Below are 19971 nucleotides of genomic sequence, written 5' to 3' on the forward strand. Positions count from 1 at the left end.
CACATGAATTAGTGAAGCATGTTTTCACTAATGACCCTTGTATTCCTTACTTGAATCCTTATCTGTTTGGTGCCCCAGAAAGCCTTATTCCCTTCTAAAACACCACCTAGTATCCTAACCTTTTCTGCTTTAAGCTTTGAGCAGTGTTTTCAATTCTAGTATGTCTGTGAAATCAGCATTTGCAAATATAGAACTAAGATGTCTATCCTGGCTTTATAATGCCCTGAAACCAGAAATAAAAGAAGTTAGACTGTTCATGCAAATCTCTATCCTTTTCCTTGCCATAATTATGTTTATTACGTTCTCTGACTTTTTTTGCACTGAATTACTCAATGCTTTATTCACAGCTGCCTTATGTGCTTTCCTCTGAAATCAGAGGTTGCTGACTTCTATTCAGCATCCCATACCTGAATTTTAATGCTTGCTCCTGAAGTAGAGACCATTTTATATAGGCATTGTTTCATAAGTACACTCCATTCCCATTCATATTTTGTCATAATATGGCCACTCCCATGTTATTATCTGTGTGGATCACCTCTCCTGCTATTCTTGAGCTGTGAAAAACACTAACGGGAAAGTTTGTGATATGCCTGAATGCACTTTCATAGCTAAGAACTGCAAACTAGCTTTATGTGATATACCAGCCCTCCACTGACCAATGGCAAACGCACTGTGACCCATTAGAATCTATGGAGTTCTCTGTAACCCTGTATTTATGTGCAAATGAATAAAAACTACCTTACCAAATTCTGTGTTTCTGTGCAAAAATGATGGATTATCTAGTTTGAGTTCCACTAAGCCAGAGAAAAAAGGGTCAAGCAAAAAAGGTTAATATTCCTGAGCTTCTCCTGTTTAAACCTCCATAAAGGCTTATTTCCTTCTCTTTCCAAAACTTACTGAAATATACTTAGCCCTAAATTAGAGGTAATTATATGATGCACCAAAGTAACTTCCTAAAATGTTAGAATTATTGCTAATAACGCCTATAGTCATTTTTACAATAAAAGGCTAAATAGAATTAAATAAATGAAAGCAGGAGCAAAGGTATTCATGGCATTAAAAAGCACATTGTAGCTGAAGGCTTATTCTGAAGAGTAATTATGTCTCTCTTCCTTTTTAATTAGTGTCCTTGTATTTTTTAAAGGAATATACAATATAGATAACTTCAGTAGAGCATGTGCTGGGTGATGATTCAATTACTGTATTTATATTCTTGGTAAACCATAAAGAGTCTTTCTGGCTTTATGCCCTTTCCCATTAGGTGATAAAATTGCCTCATACTTCTTCATTTCTAAAGAATGCAGTTGGTATGGGTAATTACCTTTGTCAGATAGAGCCCACAGTTTTGTCCTTGAGATTCCTATGGTCTATGCCTTGAAAATATTTATTATGGTCAAATCACCATTTACATTTCAAGACCTTGTCTATATTTTCATCTATTGCTTTGACTAATAATTCATGAGAATTTCTACTAGTTGTGGCAGTTCTGGTACTTTGCCAAGTACTTGGGCAGGGGGCTTCACTAGCCACCGGTATGCTTACTGTTTGGCAAGTGAAGCTGAATACCAAGAATGGTTTGATAAAGCAGTCAATCAAAATGAAAATAGTAGCTCCATGACTGCAGTGCCTGGAGAATAAGGAAAACAGAAATTCCATTAAACCCCTTCATTCAGAGATTTAAAACTTGGCTGAAAGCATTGCTCTAGGCTAAAAGAAATATTCTCTCCCAGGCAGTCCTGCACTGGCTTTGGAATTCCCCAGAAGACTTTGTTGCATATCTGTGCATGTGATGCACAGAGTGTGAGAAGAGGGAGAAATTTTGGAAAAGTCGCCTTGTAACCCGACCAACAGAACAAACGGATGCACGCTTCATCTCTGTACTTCCTGATTTGTCTGAAAAGGCTTGAGTCTATACTAACTATAAAAGAACCCATCCATGCTCAAATATGCTCATGGTAGTACCTCACAAATGGTAACTGAGATTCGACCTGAATGAAGTCTGAGGAATCCAGTGCTGCACATGGTCATAAGAAGGTTAGGAAGAAAACACAAATCTTGAGTAGCCCACTCAGTGTTATGTCAGGTGAAAGAAAGCTTGGGGACTTTCAAGGGATCATCATTTAGTTGTCTTTAAAGTTTATGAGCCATGGTTTCTGTTATTTGCTGGTGTGTTTTTCACAAATCTCAGAGGCTGCCAACTGGAGTATGTTTAGAAGTTTTTTATTGTTGAAGTCGATGGTACCATTCAATGAATTTCTACTATGTAATACACATATTCTTGAGAAAAGGATTACCTCACTTTTTTAAAAAAGAATTCCACATAAGCATTGCTAATAGTGAATGCATTATAGTATACTTTTTGTTTTCAAAGAATTCACTAGAATCCTGTATCTCAAGCAGATCTCGGCTACAGTTTAGGAGGGATGAGTATGCAAATATGAGGATAGTCATATTTAATTTGGAGGAATGCTATGCAGTTAAATTATATTACTAATACACTTCTTTCTTGCCTAAGTTAAAACAGCTTCTCTAAGTCTTTGCTTTTGTTTCAAACTACATTAGTTCTCCATTTATTACTGCTTTTGTTATATCAATTAACCAGCAACGACTGAAGTATAGGGGCATTTCCTTAGTATTAATGAGACACACAGTAAGGATGTTAGCGAAATATCTGCAATGTGGCTGTTACAGCCATTAGAAGATGGAAATGGAAATCCATAGAGCTGGAGGCAGAAAGAAGATAGAGTTTAATTATTATATGCCTTATACATGTATGACAATCTGACAGCTTGAATGATCAGTGATTCTGAACTCCATTCAGAATCTGTGCAAACTATAGCAAAAATGTTCTAATAAATAAATCATAGCTATTTGATTTTCTTTTAGTAGCTGAGTAGCATTGACAACACATAACTCAGTAAGTACTGCAAAACCTGTACAAGAAACTGAGAGAATACCGAGGAGGTTAGCCCAGCCTGAACTCTGCTCTGCTTCACTGCCCAGCAAAATTGCTAACCAGTTAATGCAAGCAACACAAGCATGTCAATGTGAACAGTAGTTATAGCTATAATTGTAACTTATACAAACTAAAAAATTTATTTGTGCGCTCAGATGAATGGGAGCACATATGACTATTAGGATCCTGACTTTACTAGATTTTACTGAATGGCAGAAAATTCCATTTCAAAAAAGTACCAAAGAACCAAAGATGTGATGAGCCTTTGTACATACAAGAAAGATGCACCAAAAGAAACGTCTGTAAGTTAATCATTCATTCTTACTGCACTGCATTTCAGGCTCTCAAAGAATACTTGCATATGCCCCCAGATTCCTTTCCTCTTCAGGGCATAGCTCTAGAGAGCCCAAACATAAGAGCAGCATAATCAGCCCCGACTTACAAAGCAAGGCTATATCTATCCCTGTTCTCTCAAGCATCTAACTAAAATAAACCTCCCAACCTTGGCATACAATTTTAAGATCACGTAAGTCTCAACTACACACCAAAACAATGGGAAATCTCATTAGTCCAGTATTTGAAGTCCAGAGCCAGTGACAGAAAACAAAGTTCACTTTTTACATCCATAGACCAAAAGGTATGTTCTCAGGGAAAGGTCATTTTGCCAGGTAGCCTGCTTCCTCTAGCCTGTAATCATCTAGATGTTCCTGCTCCTGACTCATTCAGCAGAGTAAACTTGGATGTATGGCAGTGTAGAAAGAAAATTTAAAGAATCAATTCATAGGTGCAATAACTTTCAATATCCCTCTTGTCATGAGTGTTAATACATATACTTCTGCGAATCCTAAGCCTGTATTTCAGAGGGATCTTTCAAAGAGGTCAAAATTCTTTGTAATATTCTCTTCTTTTAAAAATCCATGCAACAGAATTCATCGACATAGAGGACTCACTACACGACCAGAGAGGAAAAAAGCTGAACAACAAAGAAGCAAAAATTAATTTGACAATATAAGAAAGAAGTATAAGAAATCATACAAAAAGGAATAGAATATTTAAGAGTAGGCAGATCTAAGGGTAGTAGTTGAGAGGATCAAAGCTGCAGAAGGAATTTATCTACTGGTTTTTCACTAAATTCATGGAAAATGTATAACTGAATTTGAAATACTGAAACTGTCACCTAAATATCACCTCTACCACATTAATCACTTTCAGTCCAGTCTTTTTCACTGATTGCTTTTTGCATTGTTTCATCTTTAGTAACCAAAAAAAAAGATTCAGACGGATGAGATATTTGAAGAGTTATCTCTAGGGGGCATGCAACCAGTATGCAACATAGTTACCGTGATTTAAACAGGACGCATAAAACTATATGCAATTTATCTACATATTTTGAGAACCAAAACATAAAGAGCAAAAGTTTGGGCAACTGTCTGTGGGAGAGCCACTCAGCAACTTTTCCTTAGTCTGGTTAGTTTAATCACCCATGAAGAAAGGCTGGAGACAACTAGAAACTCCTTCACAGAGGCTGGAAAGAGTCTGCTAGTGATGGCAAAGTGAAAGAAGGGAAATGCCACCCTCCAAAATGTCTCACTCCGCACAGGTCTCAGAATATGATGCTAATAGTATTTGTCAACAATAGCATGAATTTGTTCTGCATTAGAACTAGCCAGACACTTGCCTACGAATAGGACAAGAAAACATCCTTCTAAAAATAAAACAAACACCGCCCCAAACTGGTCTTTTGCCTGTTAAGTACTCACAGAAAAGAGTCACAGTCCCCACTGGCTCATACTTCTGTGTTTCTACTCCTAGTTTTGCTAGACACAAAAGGGTTAAGTTCACATTTTGGGGCACTCAGATTAAAAAGCAGCAGCATGTTTAAAATTGTCCACAAACATTCTAAATCTGATTGCTTTCAAAGAGATCAGCCCGTCTGAATCTAAAAATCTTCATCCTCAAGCCAGGTGAAAATGCAGTAGTTACGCTCAATTCAGCCAGACCGATCTTGTCTTGGAAGATTCCCAACTGAGACAGTGGCTGAGGGATGATACAAAAGAATAACTTTGTCACGGTGACAGAAGAAAACTGCCCAAAATTACCTGTGCTTAAAGCACAAATTTAGCTGCAGGTAACTTACCAGCATGAAGTTCTGAAATAGTGATTTATGTTTTGGCAAAACTTGGTGTTTATCTGTGAAAGTGCTGATAAATCAGGGTATATTTAGGATCTACCATGCTGGAAATCAAGAAGAAAAACCTGGTATCGTGGCTTACGATTAGTAAGGAAGCGTAATGGCAATGAAATGGTCTGATCATTGCCCCACATGAATAGAAGCGAGCCTTGAACTGAACCTGGAAAGCAGCTAGCCTAGCAAGAGAAAATTCTCCAGTACTAATGATGCTGACATATTTATTTTTATGGGAGAGATCAGCAGTCCACTAATATTACTGTCAGTGAAAGCATCGTAATGACACACATTGTATTTTCATTTGCTGCTTGTGTCTGCCTCCAACAGATTTCTGTTATTTTATAACAGAGATTTTGCTTATTATTGTGTTGGAAAAAAATTTAAAAATGCCCATTTTACCCTGCTTGACAGTTCTATGAACAAATTTAGTTTCTCAGTGAGGAGTTAAAAAATAATTTCTCTTAAATAAGCAAAGATAGTAGTCTATGAAATTAAGCTCTTGTTTTATGTAAATGTCAAATAATTGTATTAGGAATGCGAAAATAAGCCATCAGCAGGAACGCAAATGCTTAGAACAAGATTGGCATTATTATTTTCATAGCCAGTCTGATAAGAGGCAATTTTACAATAGTGATAGATGCTGAGGCTCCCATGAAGTCTAATGACAAGGCTGATTTCTTACAAAATTCTTGAGTATATAATTACGTTTTAAAAATCTGAAGATGCAAGAGGCAGACTTGATTCTGATGTGGCTTAGTAAAGTGCACTTCTGTTAACTTTGCTCTGACACACATATAAGGGAGAACAAAAAATGAATTGGAGGAGTTTCTTGAAAAATTATTCTTTTTATTTTGTTCTTTTTTGACTTTTTTGAGGAAACAAAACGTACAATTTCTTCATGTTACATCTTACTATTCCAATGTCTGAAAACTTTGGATCACAAACTAATAATTCCGCTTTCCATGCCATTGGTAAATCTCATGTTCTGACATTCCTTATGTCTCGAGAAAATTAGTATGGAAGTTTTATATCTTTGTCCTTTAAAAACATGAAAATTATTAACTGATTTGATATTAACCTGGGCAAAATATGCCCTATGAAACCAGAGCTTACTTTCTTTCCTTATGTAGTTTGATGCCCTATCTCAGCTTGGCTTTCCTGCAAGCAGAAATTATTCTTGCTAATTTATCAAAGTAGTGTTTGCCTGCAAGAGTTAACAGTAATTAACAGGACACTGTTGGCACTACTGCACTACTGGCAATGAAATACACAAATTATTAAGGTAGGTCATAGGAATACAGTTTACAGGGGTTGTAAGCTGAGAGCTTAGTTTATACTTCAACCTATCTTTCTCATTTATGTATGCTATTTCAGTTACCTGTTACAGATTCCTAACATGTTTGTTTTTGAAAACAAGTACCACAGAAAAATACCGGACAATAAAAATGGGCCAAATAAGCATATTTTATCCTCCCATTCATTATGTTCATAGCTGCAGTATTATGAAACCAAGCATTAAAAGTTCTGTATCATATCCTTTAAAAAAGATACTCTGGGGGAAAAGCAAGCATTAACATCACCCTATTTTCTACATGCTAGAATTAGCAGCACTGATCATCAGGCTCTGAAGACAAATATTCTCACAATGTGTCAAGTGTGTATGCACGTATGGGAATTACGCATATACATTGATTGCAGAATAAATATGTCAGCAGAAACATCTTCATAGTTTGTGTTTCAGTTAAGACAAAGACATGGGATGACAGACCTATGTTCTGAATCTGTTCTTTTGCTGCAATATGTTTGTCAAATGTGTAGTCTAAAATACAGTGTGAATATTAATAATAAATTATATTGTCACATGTGATCTTGTCAGCAGCGCTTACAATTCCAAATTAATCAAGAATTCTTCTTGATTAAAATCTAGGAGCCATATTCCCTGACAGAGTGACACTCCTGGTTCCCAATGACTTAGGTGTAGAGATGAGTCACAATAGTTTTGTGGATCTGAACAATCCATGTTCGTGTCTATACCTGTATATGAGTAAATTTATTCATATGTATCAAACAGGACTACTTTCATGCAATATTACCCATGTTCTTAATCATTTATGGTACTGAAACATGGTATCACTCAGCATTAAGAACTTTTGGGTTGAGTCTACAATATACTTCTACAATAGCAAAACTTTATTTTTTCTGTCTTAATATAACTAACTAAATATAATGCTTTAGTTTGGGGTTTTTTTTAAACAATTTTTAACATTTACTCTATATACCCTGTCCAAACATACTCATGTATCTCTTCAAAATCTATACTGCTGCATTGACTAAAAAAAATGCAGTTTTGAAAACTAAAAGAAATGGAACTTCAGCAGAAACTAAATTTTCTTTCAAAAATTCTGTAATGTAAACATCCAATGTGTTTTACTTTTTACTGAACTATGTACCGTTTCTACTGCACACACCGTTAAAATTAATTATAAAACCAACAGATCTAAAAGTCAGTATACACAAATACTTACTAGTTTCAGTAGCTACAATAGTTATGTTGTGCCACATATTTGTTTCTCTGTCCAGTGGTGTTGCCAAAGTTATTTTCCCATCTTCTGCGTTAATGTTGAACTGTCTCTCAAGGTCAGTATGCCGATCAATGGAAAACCTACAAAACAGACATCCCTGTAATCTACTTAATGAAGTTGGTGTAATCCATACAATCACAAGACAATTTAGGGAGCCCTCTGAGAACTGCAGTTTTACAGCCAAATGGATTAAGAAGCTCGATAGCATAATAATTTATAAGACAAAATGACAAACTGAGACTAAAAAAACCTTAATAATTATTGCCCAAGGAGTAATTAGCTGTATACCCAGTGTGAAGGTCATAAAATGCCCTCAGGTTCACTGGGTAACATCTTTGAAAAACGGTGCTGATCAAGAGTTAATTACACAATCCATCACGTTTATCAGACAGTTTCTATGGTATTTCACAGTAACTGATGATAATTTTGACTTCATGGTGGACTTCATGGTTATTTTAAAAAGGGCTGAATAATATTATTTTACCAATAAATTTCCGATTAATGAAGCATGAACTATTCACCAAGCATATTATTTCGTTATGGTTCAAGCAGCTCCATGGGCAGAACGCACTTAGTGAATCACCATTTTCCTATAAAACACTTCAAACACTGAAGGACTGATTGTTTTTGGATTGACATCACGGATTTTTAACAAAACAAGTTTCATCTGACAAGTAGTCAGACTTTCCAAATGTGAATGTCCAGGTAAATTATGCAGCCGAAACAGAGCTAGCTTGACAACAAGAGTGAGCTGCAGTAGATTGCTCCAATGGTGCATTAAGCAGGATGATGATTTAAAGCTCAGAACAGGATCTCCAGGAAAGCTTTTATGTTTGTCCATTTTCACAGAGTTATTTCATGAATGTATTATTCGCAAAAAGAAACTAAATCACAAAATTAAGCCTTCCAATTTTTTGACAGGAAAGGTACGAAATGAGAGAGTTTAGTGATAAACTATTGATATGGTTCAACAAAAATTGACTTCAAGGGGTTTTACTGAATCCTAATTGTGGATTTATATAAAAGCCTTTTAAGCCATTGTGTCTATGTATTACAGAACCTAACAGCATGCACTGACAATTTTTACATCTGTTCTGCATTATATCTAGGCACAATAGGGTGAGTTGGGATACAGTATCAGACTGGATTACATTATATTGTGGTCAGAAAAGTGACTCAGACTGTCAGTTTCTCATTACATTTCTACTTTTTGCAAATACACTGTTAAATTCACTGATAAAAGAACAACAGCATATTTTGCTACAGTGACAATGGCACAGTTATCTGAAAATCAGTTATTCCATTCGGTTTTATGCTTTATCATAAGCACTTTACAAAAAAAGTTCTGATTGAGAAGTTCCTTTATATGCTACAATAAACATATTCTGATGAACTCAAACCCATTCCAGCATAATATAATAGATTTCTATAGACATAGCATTAGGATCTGATTTCAAAGCTTAGGATTATGGCATTCATCTTTTTTTATTTCAGTGTCAGATACAGTTCACTTTCAAAAAACTAGTTCTCAATTATGAACATTTATCAAAATCCTAAAGTTTAAATGTTTAAAGACTGTATTACTAAAGAGCAAGGCTAGCATGATCACACTGGTAAGGTACTTAACTAATGGACTTAAGAGTGAAAACCCCTGTTTAACTAGGAAATGGGATTTGTTAGACATTTAAGTTCTCTGTTTTTAAGCTCTGAGAAGAACTAGTTTTACTCACTTAAAAATGAGTAGTTTAGTTAAGAAGAGTACCAGGAAAAAAATATGAGGTAAAATTCCAAATATATGTGCCTAAAGCTAGGCACATGCATCTATATTTGGACATTTAAGTAAACTGATTTTCTAGTGAGCTTCACACACTCAGTTCTCAATGGTTTAAGGGAATTGTGCTATCCTCAGCATTTCTGAAAATTAGGTCACTTGTGTGGAAGAATAAAGCTGTAGGTGCCTAACTTAAGGCAATCATTTTTGAAAATGTTTCTTAACCTTATTTTGATGTCTCCCTAGTTCCAATTAAAGTATTAGAAATAAAATTCTGGTACTAGTGAAGTCAGTAAAAAATATCTTACAGACTTTCACAGGTTTAAGATTTCACTCAAGAAAATACAAGACAGACAGCAATCAAGATAACTTTTTTTAAGATGTCATCACTTAAAACTAACTTTTAATTCTTGATGTTTATGTAGTGATGCAGAAAAAACTCTTCTGATATCAAACATTTATGAAATTTTTACAGTCCATAAATGAAATAAAATTTGAAATGCTTATATGCTATTTAATGTTTAGTTAACCTGGGCTTGACATAAATTCCATTGAGATAAGACACAGCTTTTCTCTAAGGATCAATCCTTTTTTAAACTTCCATTCACAGTTTTCCTGCAGTACATTTTTTGAAGTTATAAAACTGGGAGTGTAACATCTGTAAGTTTATTATATTGCATTTCATCTCATCCCAACAGTATTTATTCACAATGCAAAACCAGCATTCAAAATGAAACGTTAACATAAGTTACATGGCTTTGCAAGAGTACAAAGAGGTAAAACCCTCTCCTGATTTTAATTTGATAAATATTTGGTACAAAAATAAAAAATTCAATCTGCAGTGTCATAAACCTGGGAAAACTAATAGTACATTTGCAGTTGCCTTTTCATGATAATGGTATTGTAACTCTTTTTAATGGGAATGCATTGTCAGATCCATAAGCTATACATAAAACATACATTTCTCTAAAAATGAGAAAATAATATCTTGGGAAACAATATCTTTTGAAATTGCCATAAACCCAACACAGGTTACTGGGAAGTTTTGGTTAGTTTACGGTTCTGCTATGGCAATTATAGGAACAACCCCATAGTGGTTTAACAGAAGACTTAAAATGATTCTCAGTCCTGTTCCTGCACTACTGCTATTGCTGTTATGGCTTAATTTGATCTATTCCTTATTTGCACCAATGTAAATAAGAGCAGAAATCCTTTTTTGCTGCACCTGCTGAGATTTGAATCACAGTACGGATACCTCATCAATGGTAAATCACCATTGTTTATGAATGCCAGGCAGATTGGACATGCTACTTAGTGACAGATAAACAGCTGTACCATTAGGGAGGCAGAAAATATCGTGTCTAGGTTTTTAAGGCCTGCTGTGAATTAAGAAAATGATCAACTGCTGCCAAAGATGAAATCTCTGTCGATATGAATGGGGAAAACCTGCCACAGTGAAGCTTATCTTTCCACAGAGAAAGACACTGAAGGGCAGTGATTTATAGGAGGGCAGATACAGTATAGGGAGAAAGATTATTACTCATGCTTTTTTTCTATGCACTTGGATCATGCTTTATCCAAGATGATTTACTGCAGATAAATAGACCATGGTTATAAAATAACAAGAGAAACATGAAATAAGTACTACTGGAATCAATAGATTTGTATGCTAATAGATAATGATCTTTATATATATATATATATATACACACACACACATACTATAAGCCAGAATGTACCACCCTTACTAAGTAAACTACAGTAAAGCTTTACAACTAGCTTAGCTGAATTCACTGGGTCCCTTTCCCAAGAGATGCATGCCATCTAGATGTGGTAAGATGCGAGCCACTGATGCATGCTTCTGAAATGACTAGGCTAGAATAAGACAAACTACGGACCATGTTTACAATTACTAGCCAAATTTGTAAATCCTTTTCACCATCAGGCTTAAAAGTGAGCGAGGCCCTTAAGCAACACACACAGAGGAATAGCAAATAAAGATAAAAGAGAAATTTTGCTGCTTATTTTAAAAACACTGGGTTATGAAAGATGTTATACAGTTAGACTAACCTAACAACTGATATGAAGAGATAGTTCATATTCATTGGAGAAACAGATAATGAAAGCAAAATTCAGGTGAATATCACATTATCATTTAGACATTCAAAGATGCCTTTGCTTATCCATAACTAGGGCTCAACAACAACAACAACGAGAAAAGTCCCATACAACATATGCATCCTTTAGTCCTACCCATCTAAAGGTGACTAAATTTGGCTGATACAGAGATTTCAGACTAATAACCACTGCCAAAACTCTACATTTGACACAAGACATTGCTAAAAAACTCTCCTCAGGTATTTTCATAAGGTGGGCACATTCAGAACCAGACTGGTAACGCAGCTATACACCTGCTTTTAAATCTATGATAGGCTTCATACTTTTTAGATCAAGTGATGGAAAGATCAGAGAATGTTTCATCTCTTCTAAGCAAGCATAAAAACCAAAGTACTGTTATATTGGATAGAAATGAGGTTAAACAACTTTTTTAAAAAATGAAAACATAGAAGTTTTTTTCCAGGCTGTTTTCTATAATAATTTTTCTAAATTCTTTAATGTTTTGTCTCATGACTCAATTATCAGACTATTTCCATGTTCAGAGATATCCAAGTTTTATTTCATTTATGGTACTGCAATACTCTGAGTTTACTGAGTCTTTGCGCATAAGACTAAAGTGCAGCAGATGTGGTATTGGTAGCACATAAGCTGATTCATATTTTCATTTGTGTTGCTAGGGTTTTTATAACAAATGTACACAAAAGCTCTGTCTAACCAAAATATTGATAGAACAGATATTTATTGAAAAATATAATTTCCTTGACATGCAACTGGTTGTTGTCTCCTGAAATTCTGTTTTAAAGAAAAAAATACATGAAAAAATGGCCAGGCAGTATTAAAACAGTGCAGAATGTTTTAATTCTGTTTTTCAAATTTTTAACTTATGTTTAGTATTTTTGAAAGTGTATCATAGAACATATACATAAAATTTACATCATATACATGATACAATAACAGAATAAACACTTGAAATGCACAATGAAAATGAAACATTCTAATCCAACAAAACAATGCTTCCACATATTTTTGTTTGAACTTGCCATGTTCCAACTTTGTCTGGAATTGGAAAGAAAGTAACTGCATTTCTGCTACCTACTTGTCTCTGATGAATATTTTTGCTACCGTAATAGTAGAATAACTAACTTGAAATCTCTTTTTTTTGCCTTAAAATTTTTTTCATGCAAAAAATGAAGAAAGGGAGTCTGGACTTTCCAGAGCTATCAGATAAAGCCAAATTAATCAGGTGAGCAAACAAAAAAAAAAAGTTGCGTAGAAAATTGAGCTCTGTATATTCCTTAATCAGCTATGAAGCCAATACTGTAGAGAAATTAAATCTTACAAAGTACTGCATATAATATTTTTAAAGAAGATATAAATCACACTAACTAATTACCTTTTTGTTTAAATGTAATGTATTTGGGCCAGTTCTGTTTCATGTGTATCAATTGTTTCTATATGACTTTATAAGTAATAACATTCTAATTCAGTTTGCACATACAAAATATTTTTGCTTTTAAAAGCTTGAAAATATCTTGATCTATAAAATGATTTAAAAATGGAAATGAAGTAAATATTTTACTCAGTTCAATTTTTCAGGCTTGGACAGAATAAAGAGGCTCTACTTTAGGATGTAGGTAGGCTTGTAGCTGGTCTAAATTATTGGGAGTTTGGGGCAGGACTAGAAAAGAATTCAAGGGAAACAGAGCAAGACTGGAAAAATAGCCAAGGTAAAACTGAAGCAGAGTTGAAGCCAGGCTGAGATGAGGAACAAAGGGGACACAATTAAGAGGCAGAGGAGCACAGCACTAAGCCAAGAGCAAAGCAGAACAGAGTAGAGGGAAGGAACTAAGGTTAAATTGAAAGAGGAATTACTATTGAGCTGGAATAAAGGGAAGAAAGCCAACTTGCTGCCACCATGGCTGGTTTCACACACCTTTCAGGAGACCCTGTCTTTGTAGCAGCAGTGCAAGCCCTTTTTCAAAGATGCCAGTGGACAGCCATCATAGAATTAGGCTGGAGCCACTGCTTAAATTGTGACAGATCAAACTCTATGCATTCTATATTACTTTTTTTTTCTGTTTACATAAAATTTTTCTAACCTTGGTAACTACTCTTATTTATTTCCTATTTCTATGATCAGATCATCCTGAGAGCTTCTCTGGTAAGAAAATAAATTTGGTGCCTATTAACACTGTCTGGGTTGTGTGCTGCAGTAGAAAATATATTAATAATTAATTTGTATAGAAATCTGTGATAGTTAATGCTACGTTTATCTAGTTTTGAAAGGATGATTTAAAAATGAGAGACTCTAACGTACTCTCCAACATCTTCATACACAAGTTCTAATACATCCAAACATGTTGGAAATTCTGAATTTCTGATTCTGAAAATACTAAAATATGATATGCAACATGTAGGTCCCCTAGTTAAAGGTTTACAGTTTGGCTCTGCAACAAATCTGATGTAAATGACGATGATTAGAAAATGGTCTCAAGTGACAGATCGTAACAATTAGCATCATCCTTACAATGCTGAAGACTGCTTGTGTAGCTTAAATTCCCTACGGCAGTAATGCACAGTGATGATTATTATTAAATAGAATCTCTACAAATATACCTTTACTATGAAATTGATGTTTTGGTGTTTGTTTTCATAATGCAGCCAGTACTATACATAGCAAAATGTGTTTTGGGAACACTTGCATCATACCATACTAACAATTACAAAGGTGGAGGGGAAGATGAGTGCTCATCAAAATGAGATAGAAAACACTGATCTGATGAAACTGGAATAACAGATTTTGTTCAAGTTAGATCAAAAAGGGAAAATATTGTAAATCGAAGATGCAAAAGTAATATGGGCATAATCATCTCTGACTTTCTATGTTTAAACCAGGAATGGGTTTAGCCAAAGGAATACAAAATATGTTTTGACAACCTTACAACTACATGGAAAAAAACTCAGTATTGTTAGTGCAGACACTAATGGATTATTTAAAATAACTGCAGAGATACACACTGATGACTCAACCCCATCCGGCCTCATACACCCTATTTCTTATTTTCATTGCATTCCTACTGTTTCATAAGACTACTCGTGTGGCAAGGAGCATTTTTGTGATTTTGAAAATGATCTGAACTGATAAATCTAACATCATGAAAAAAATCCTATACAGGTATTTTCTTAGAAAAAAACCAGCATGAGAACAGTGTCATAAAATGTATCAAAAATATACTTAGTATTCTGCCAGTAGTTTTTTCAAAGAGAACTTTAAAGCAGCACTACCTTATAGGACTGGAAGACACGTCAGGGTCATGGGCAGTCACCTGACCAATCACAGAGTTAATAGCAGCATTTTCATGCACTTCCAGTAGGTAAGTAGGTGATGAAAAGACTGGTGGCTCATCAGCGTCCTCTACTACAATTTTTACCGTTGCTGTATCCTTGAATGGTCCTCCACTGATGAAGCGAGGATCAACATGAACATTGGCTGCTTCTACCTTCAGTGTATAGGATTTTTTGGTCTCAAAGTCCAGTGGCTGTTAAGAATGACAAAGATAAATGTCTTTTACTAATGGCCACAGAGAAAGAACAAGTGAATATAATGCTGATGGATGAAAGTTATGTGCATTTAAGCACATTCAGTGAATTTTAATGTAATCACTTCCCACTCCCAGAAATCCAACCTGCAAATTTTCTAGGCATATATTGATATTTGTTTATTAACCAGCCTCAGAGAAAACAAGACTCTTTGTTTTCTTGCTTTTCACAAGAAATTTACCAAAATATTCTCTCTCATGAATTATACTATTACAATTACATATCAGATAAATACTACAAATTTGTTGGTGATGACATGACTTGCATACTAATCATGGACTTAATCAGTGCTGTGTTAGTTGGAGATAAGAAAAAAAATTATACTAGCTTTACAAAGAATAAATATTTTATTACTTCCAGAACAGTGTGAGAAATGCAAAAAACTAGCAGTTATTATTTGTTGGACATGAGAGGCATTATGTGGAAAAATGTAGAGCTAATCATATAAGAAAGTACGTCAATATTATTGCACTTCTGGTAACTCTGCATTTCTGTTTATAGGGGTAAATGAGGTAGACATCTCTCAGGAATTTCTTAAAACTGTAGCAATTCCTATTTCTGTATCTTTTTTTTTTTTTTCAGAGAGAGAAACACAAAACCGATTACTTTATTCTATCAATATACCTGCCATATCACCATTGGTTTTACTATTTTACAGTTCCATATTAAAACACAAAAGATGAAAACACAGTGGATTTAAAGGAATGAAATACCAAATAAAAAACAAATCTGTGACACTTTTGAATATTAGAATTTTTCATTATAGGAGATTCAAGTTTGTGTCTTGAAGCACATCAGTATATTCACTATATAATTCTCTTGTGTCTCACAATGATTCAAATTTCAAAGATGCAAATTGCCTAGCATTGGAAAGATATTAAGATTTGCATTACAATGTCCCAGGGATAAAAAGAAAAGGACATAGAAACTCTGAATCTGCAATGCAAATACCAGCAAGAGCACAAATAGGAAGCTTCAGGAAGTCTGTCAAAGCCTTCAATATGTGTACTTTCGAATTTTGTTGATTTTTTTCAGGTATGAATCAAGCTCTAATGGGATTTGCTCTTTCTCACAAATTCTAGTAAACATGAGAAAACCTTGCTTCTTTAGCAGCTCTTAAATTAGTAAGCTTTTGTAATTAGGAATGGTGATTTATAAATCAGCATATTCACAATTTGCCAATCATAGCTCCTGTATCATTTTTTCAATTGCTTTTCGTATGCTTTACAGAAATGACAGCACCCCAATATATTTAGTCATGCTTAATCAGAATATCATATTGAAAATTTACTCTGCATTGTCTAAACCCTATGAATTTATGCTGGAGAAAATCTGTTGGTGAACAGTACCCTCCATACATCATCTACTGTAGGACAACCAAAATTATTATTGCTGTCAAAATAAATATATGAAACAACATTATGTTAGAGAGTCAGTTATGAAATAAAGCCAAGGGAACTGGGGCAAAAGGCTAATTGCCTTAGTTTACAAAAGAGGCCACAGCATACAATAAATAACAGGAAGGAAGATTGGGGATGTATATCATAATTTTCTCTTTAGGAAAACAGATCTAAATTTAGATAAATACAGATCATTTTATTATACATCTACAGTGCTGACCTACTCACTGAGAAACAGGTACTCTGCCTGACCTCTTTAATTACAGGTACAAGTTGAATATTAATTATGTGTACCCACTGGATTCTTCTTTTTTCACTGGAATGTCATGGTTTTGGTTTTGGGTTTCTTTAAAAAAAAAACAAACCAAAGATTCATTCAGAGTGCTCTGTGCTACATATTTAAAACCCTCTATGCCAGTGTTATAAGTTATGTTCATATCCTTTTTCAGAACACAGCATGAGAATCGGCTCTCTTCTTCCCCAGAAAGTAATGAACATTAAATATGCAATTAATGTTTCATCATTGACTTTACTAGCCAAGTTTTGTCCTAGATATGCTGTCTCTCCCCATATTTCTGTATATAATTGGGTGGTCCTTCTGTTGTGTACCTGCAAATACCTCATCTTGCATACATCAAGACTGTACCAGCATAGAAAAGGTAAGAGTTGTAGCCTTCTTTAGGGCCTGAATTTGGCACTTCTCATGTGAAACAGTACTGATCTCCTTGATAAGGTTCACCGAAATGACTATTCATTGAACAGAGTTGAACATGAGAAAAGGTGGAAGACTAAGTCTCTCACACATCAGGTAATTTAAATAATGTACTATGATTTTTTTTTTTTTCTCTGAACAGTATTTGACCAGCTATACAGTAAATCAAGTAATAGAGAAAAGGTATTTGATGAATACTCAGCAAAGATTTTATGGAAGTTTACACCACCAACAAAGCAGATTCTAATTTACTCTTCTCCTTTGAACCAAGGAAGCAAAACCTGTATGATTTGACTGTGCAGAAGCCCAGATAAGATTAACACATTCCCAGCACCAAAAATACTTCCATGGATGTCTCCCCAGTTGTCACCTAAATGGCAGTTTTGAAGGACATGGCTAATACATCCTTTTTTTATCACTTCACTGGCTTGACACCTCATCCATAGATAAAACAATCCTTGCAAATCCAGCATCTTCTTACAGAGTAAAGTCTGGGTGGGTAGTTGTATGTACAATAAACATTTCTTTTTAACAGAGATATAGTTTACCTTTCTCACTCTAATAATGCCGTCCTGAGTTTGGGCATCTGTAGTAATTTCAAATATATCCATTCCATCTCCTTCAATAATATCATAGGATGATTTAGCATTTTCTCCAATATCCAGGTCATTTGCCTTCACCCTTCCTATTGGTTCACCAAGAGCAACATCTTCCATTACTGAGAAGTGATACAGACCTTACAAATAAGAGGAAAAGACTAAACATTACACCTCATTCCAGTATTTTTTGTGTGCTTTTTATTTGTTTATACTTCCCCAATGCAAACTCTTGGGATGTCCAACTGATACAAACCACATTTACAGAAATTATTTACCGAACGCAGCAAAATGTGTTCCTTATATAGGAATATTCAGTTTACTGTATGTGAATGTTCTTTTCATTACAGTAGTATCCTGCTTCTTCCTTACAGGGATGCTTCATGTTGGCAATCATAAATATTAAGTCACTTCCAACACTGAAAGTATGCAACATTCTCTACTGCAGATGCTGTTGAACTTACCGTTTTGTTTATGGACATGTAGTCAGAATTCAACTATGAAACTTTGTCTTTTACTCTGTTGAAAACTGGTCTAACATTTTAAAGATGCCTTATTCAATTTCAGATCTTTACTACTTTTTTGACCATTTTAATTTGATTTGGTTTTGTTTGTTTAACCCCTTCCACCTTCCTTTTGTGGTAAGAAACTAATTAAGAAACATTCAAGAAACTCCCAACATTTATGTTTTAAAGGAAACAATAACTTTTCATAGCAATCATTATTGTAGTTATTATTTGGTTGTATCGTTAGTCTAAAACCCACTAGAGAGTGCTATTTAAATTGTCAGCATTTTTATTTTTTGTAATACTTGCTTCAAACCTTCTGACCTAAGAAGTGCCAAAAATCTATTTAGAACTTGTAATATATTATTTTAGGTATTAAGAGGTATATTTTAGGTATTTTAGGTATTAAGAGAAAACTCAAAATACCCATTTTACTACTATATCTCCCAGTTCTTAACAGTACTCTGAAAAACAGAAGACACATGCATGCTTTACATCAAAAATTCATTATGGAGTGCCTATTTCTTTACCTCTTGGTAATTTACACTCATTGAAGCTACAGTTAATAAGTGATCTAGTCAACTGCAGTGCTACTTTGTAGATAAAATAGTCAAAAGGAATTCAAGGTTAGCAGATGAGACCATTAAAACAGTTTTAGACAAAGGGTTCTGGACTTTTCGGTCCTCACAGTGGTTCTAAAACAACATGCGTTTTTTACTGTTATGTGCAGCTAGTAGTTTTCTAAACGCAAAATGTTCTGGAGTTGTTGCTTTAACTGTTTGTAGGCAGATTACAGTAGCAACAGTTGAAAGTAGGAAGGAAACTGAGGGATTCCTAAACACATATATTAGCTATACATATAGTCCGTCCCAAAGTCAAATATTTTTTTTTCTTTAATGTTTCTAGGCTAAATTATTAGCGATAATTTGGAGATCATCAAGATTCCTCAAGAATATTCATAATGGCTCACAAACAATGAGCAGCCAAAGCCATCAAGTGCCTCAGGAGACTAAACTACGTGTTCATAATTTACACTGCTGTCCACGCTTTGTGGTTTGAATCTCCAGACACAGTTGATTATATTTTTAAGTTGGTATTTTTCTCTCAGATTTATTAAGATAGTTTACAAAATAGCGTAAAAAAAAAAAATTACTATGATGCAGCTGACTCTTTTACACAAATTGCTCTCAAGAATTATGAATTGTCCTGTCAAGATGTCATAGTGCAGAGCTGAAAAATCCACATTACGCATCTTTGAAAACCCTTGGTTCTGACAGCAGTGCACAGTTCTCTGTACAATCCTGTGGTAAACCGCCAGGTTAAAAACTTCTGTGACTTATAAAATACCTCTAAAATTATTTCAGAGAGATCATAGAAGTAGTGAAAGTTCATTTTTTTCATTTCTAAAACCCAGGAGGCTAACACTCTTTGAAATCAAGCCATAAATATACATTTCTGTCCTGCCTGGAAACAATAAACCGATAAAACACACTGCTTTCCGAGTTCATTACAATTTATTGTGAAAGCAGCATGTATTACATC

The 19971-nt window shown here is 34.6% G+C and overlaps 1 protein-coding gene across 2 annotated transcripts in view; it reads right to left on the reverse strand.

Annotated features, from left to right (window-relative positions):
* Nucleotides 1-19971, reverse strand: part of CDH8 (cadherin 8) — a 150711-nt gene that overhangs the window by 41364 nt on the left and 89376 nt on the right. For both annotated transcript variants that reach the window (XR_008236710.1, XM_052797399.1), the window contains exons 6-8: nt 17876-18063; nt 14901-15154; nt 7670-7806 (exon numbers count right to left, since the gene is read on the reverse strand). Coding sequence is in view for 1 of the 2 variants with exons in the window: in XM_052797399.1 (XP_052653359.1) it covers nt 7670-7806; nt 14901-15154; nt 17876-18063 (579 nt within the window). In the remaining variant the exon portion in view is untranslated. The remainder of the gene's footprint in view (nt 1-7669; nt 7807-14900; nt 15155-17875; nt 18064-19971) is intronic.

Source organism: Harpia harpyja, chromosome 9 (assembly GCF_026419915.1).
Source record: "Harpia harpyja isolate bHarHar1 chromosome 9, bHarHar1 primary haplotype, whole genome shotgun sequence".
NCBI classification, from domain to species: domain Eukaryota; kingdom Metazoa; phylum Chordata; class Aves; order Accipitriformes; family Accipitridae; genus Harpia; species Harpia harpyja.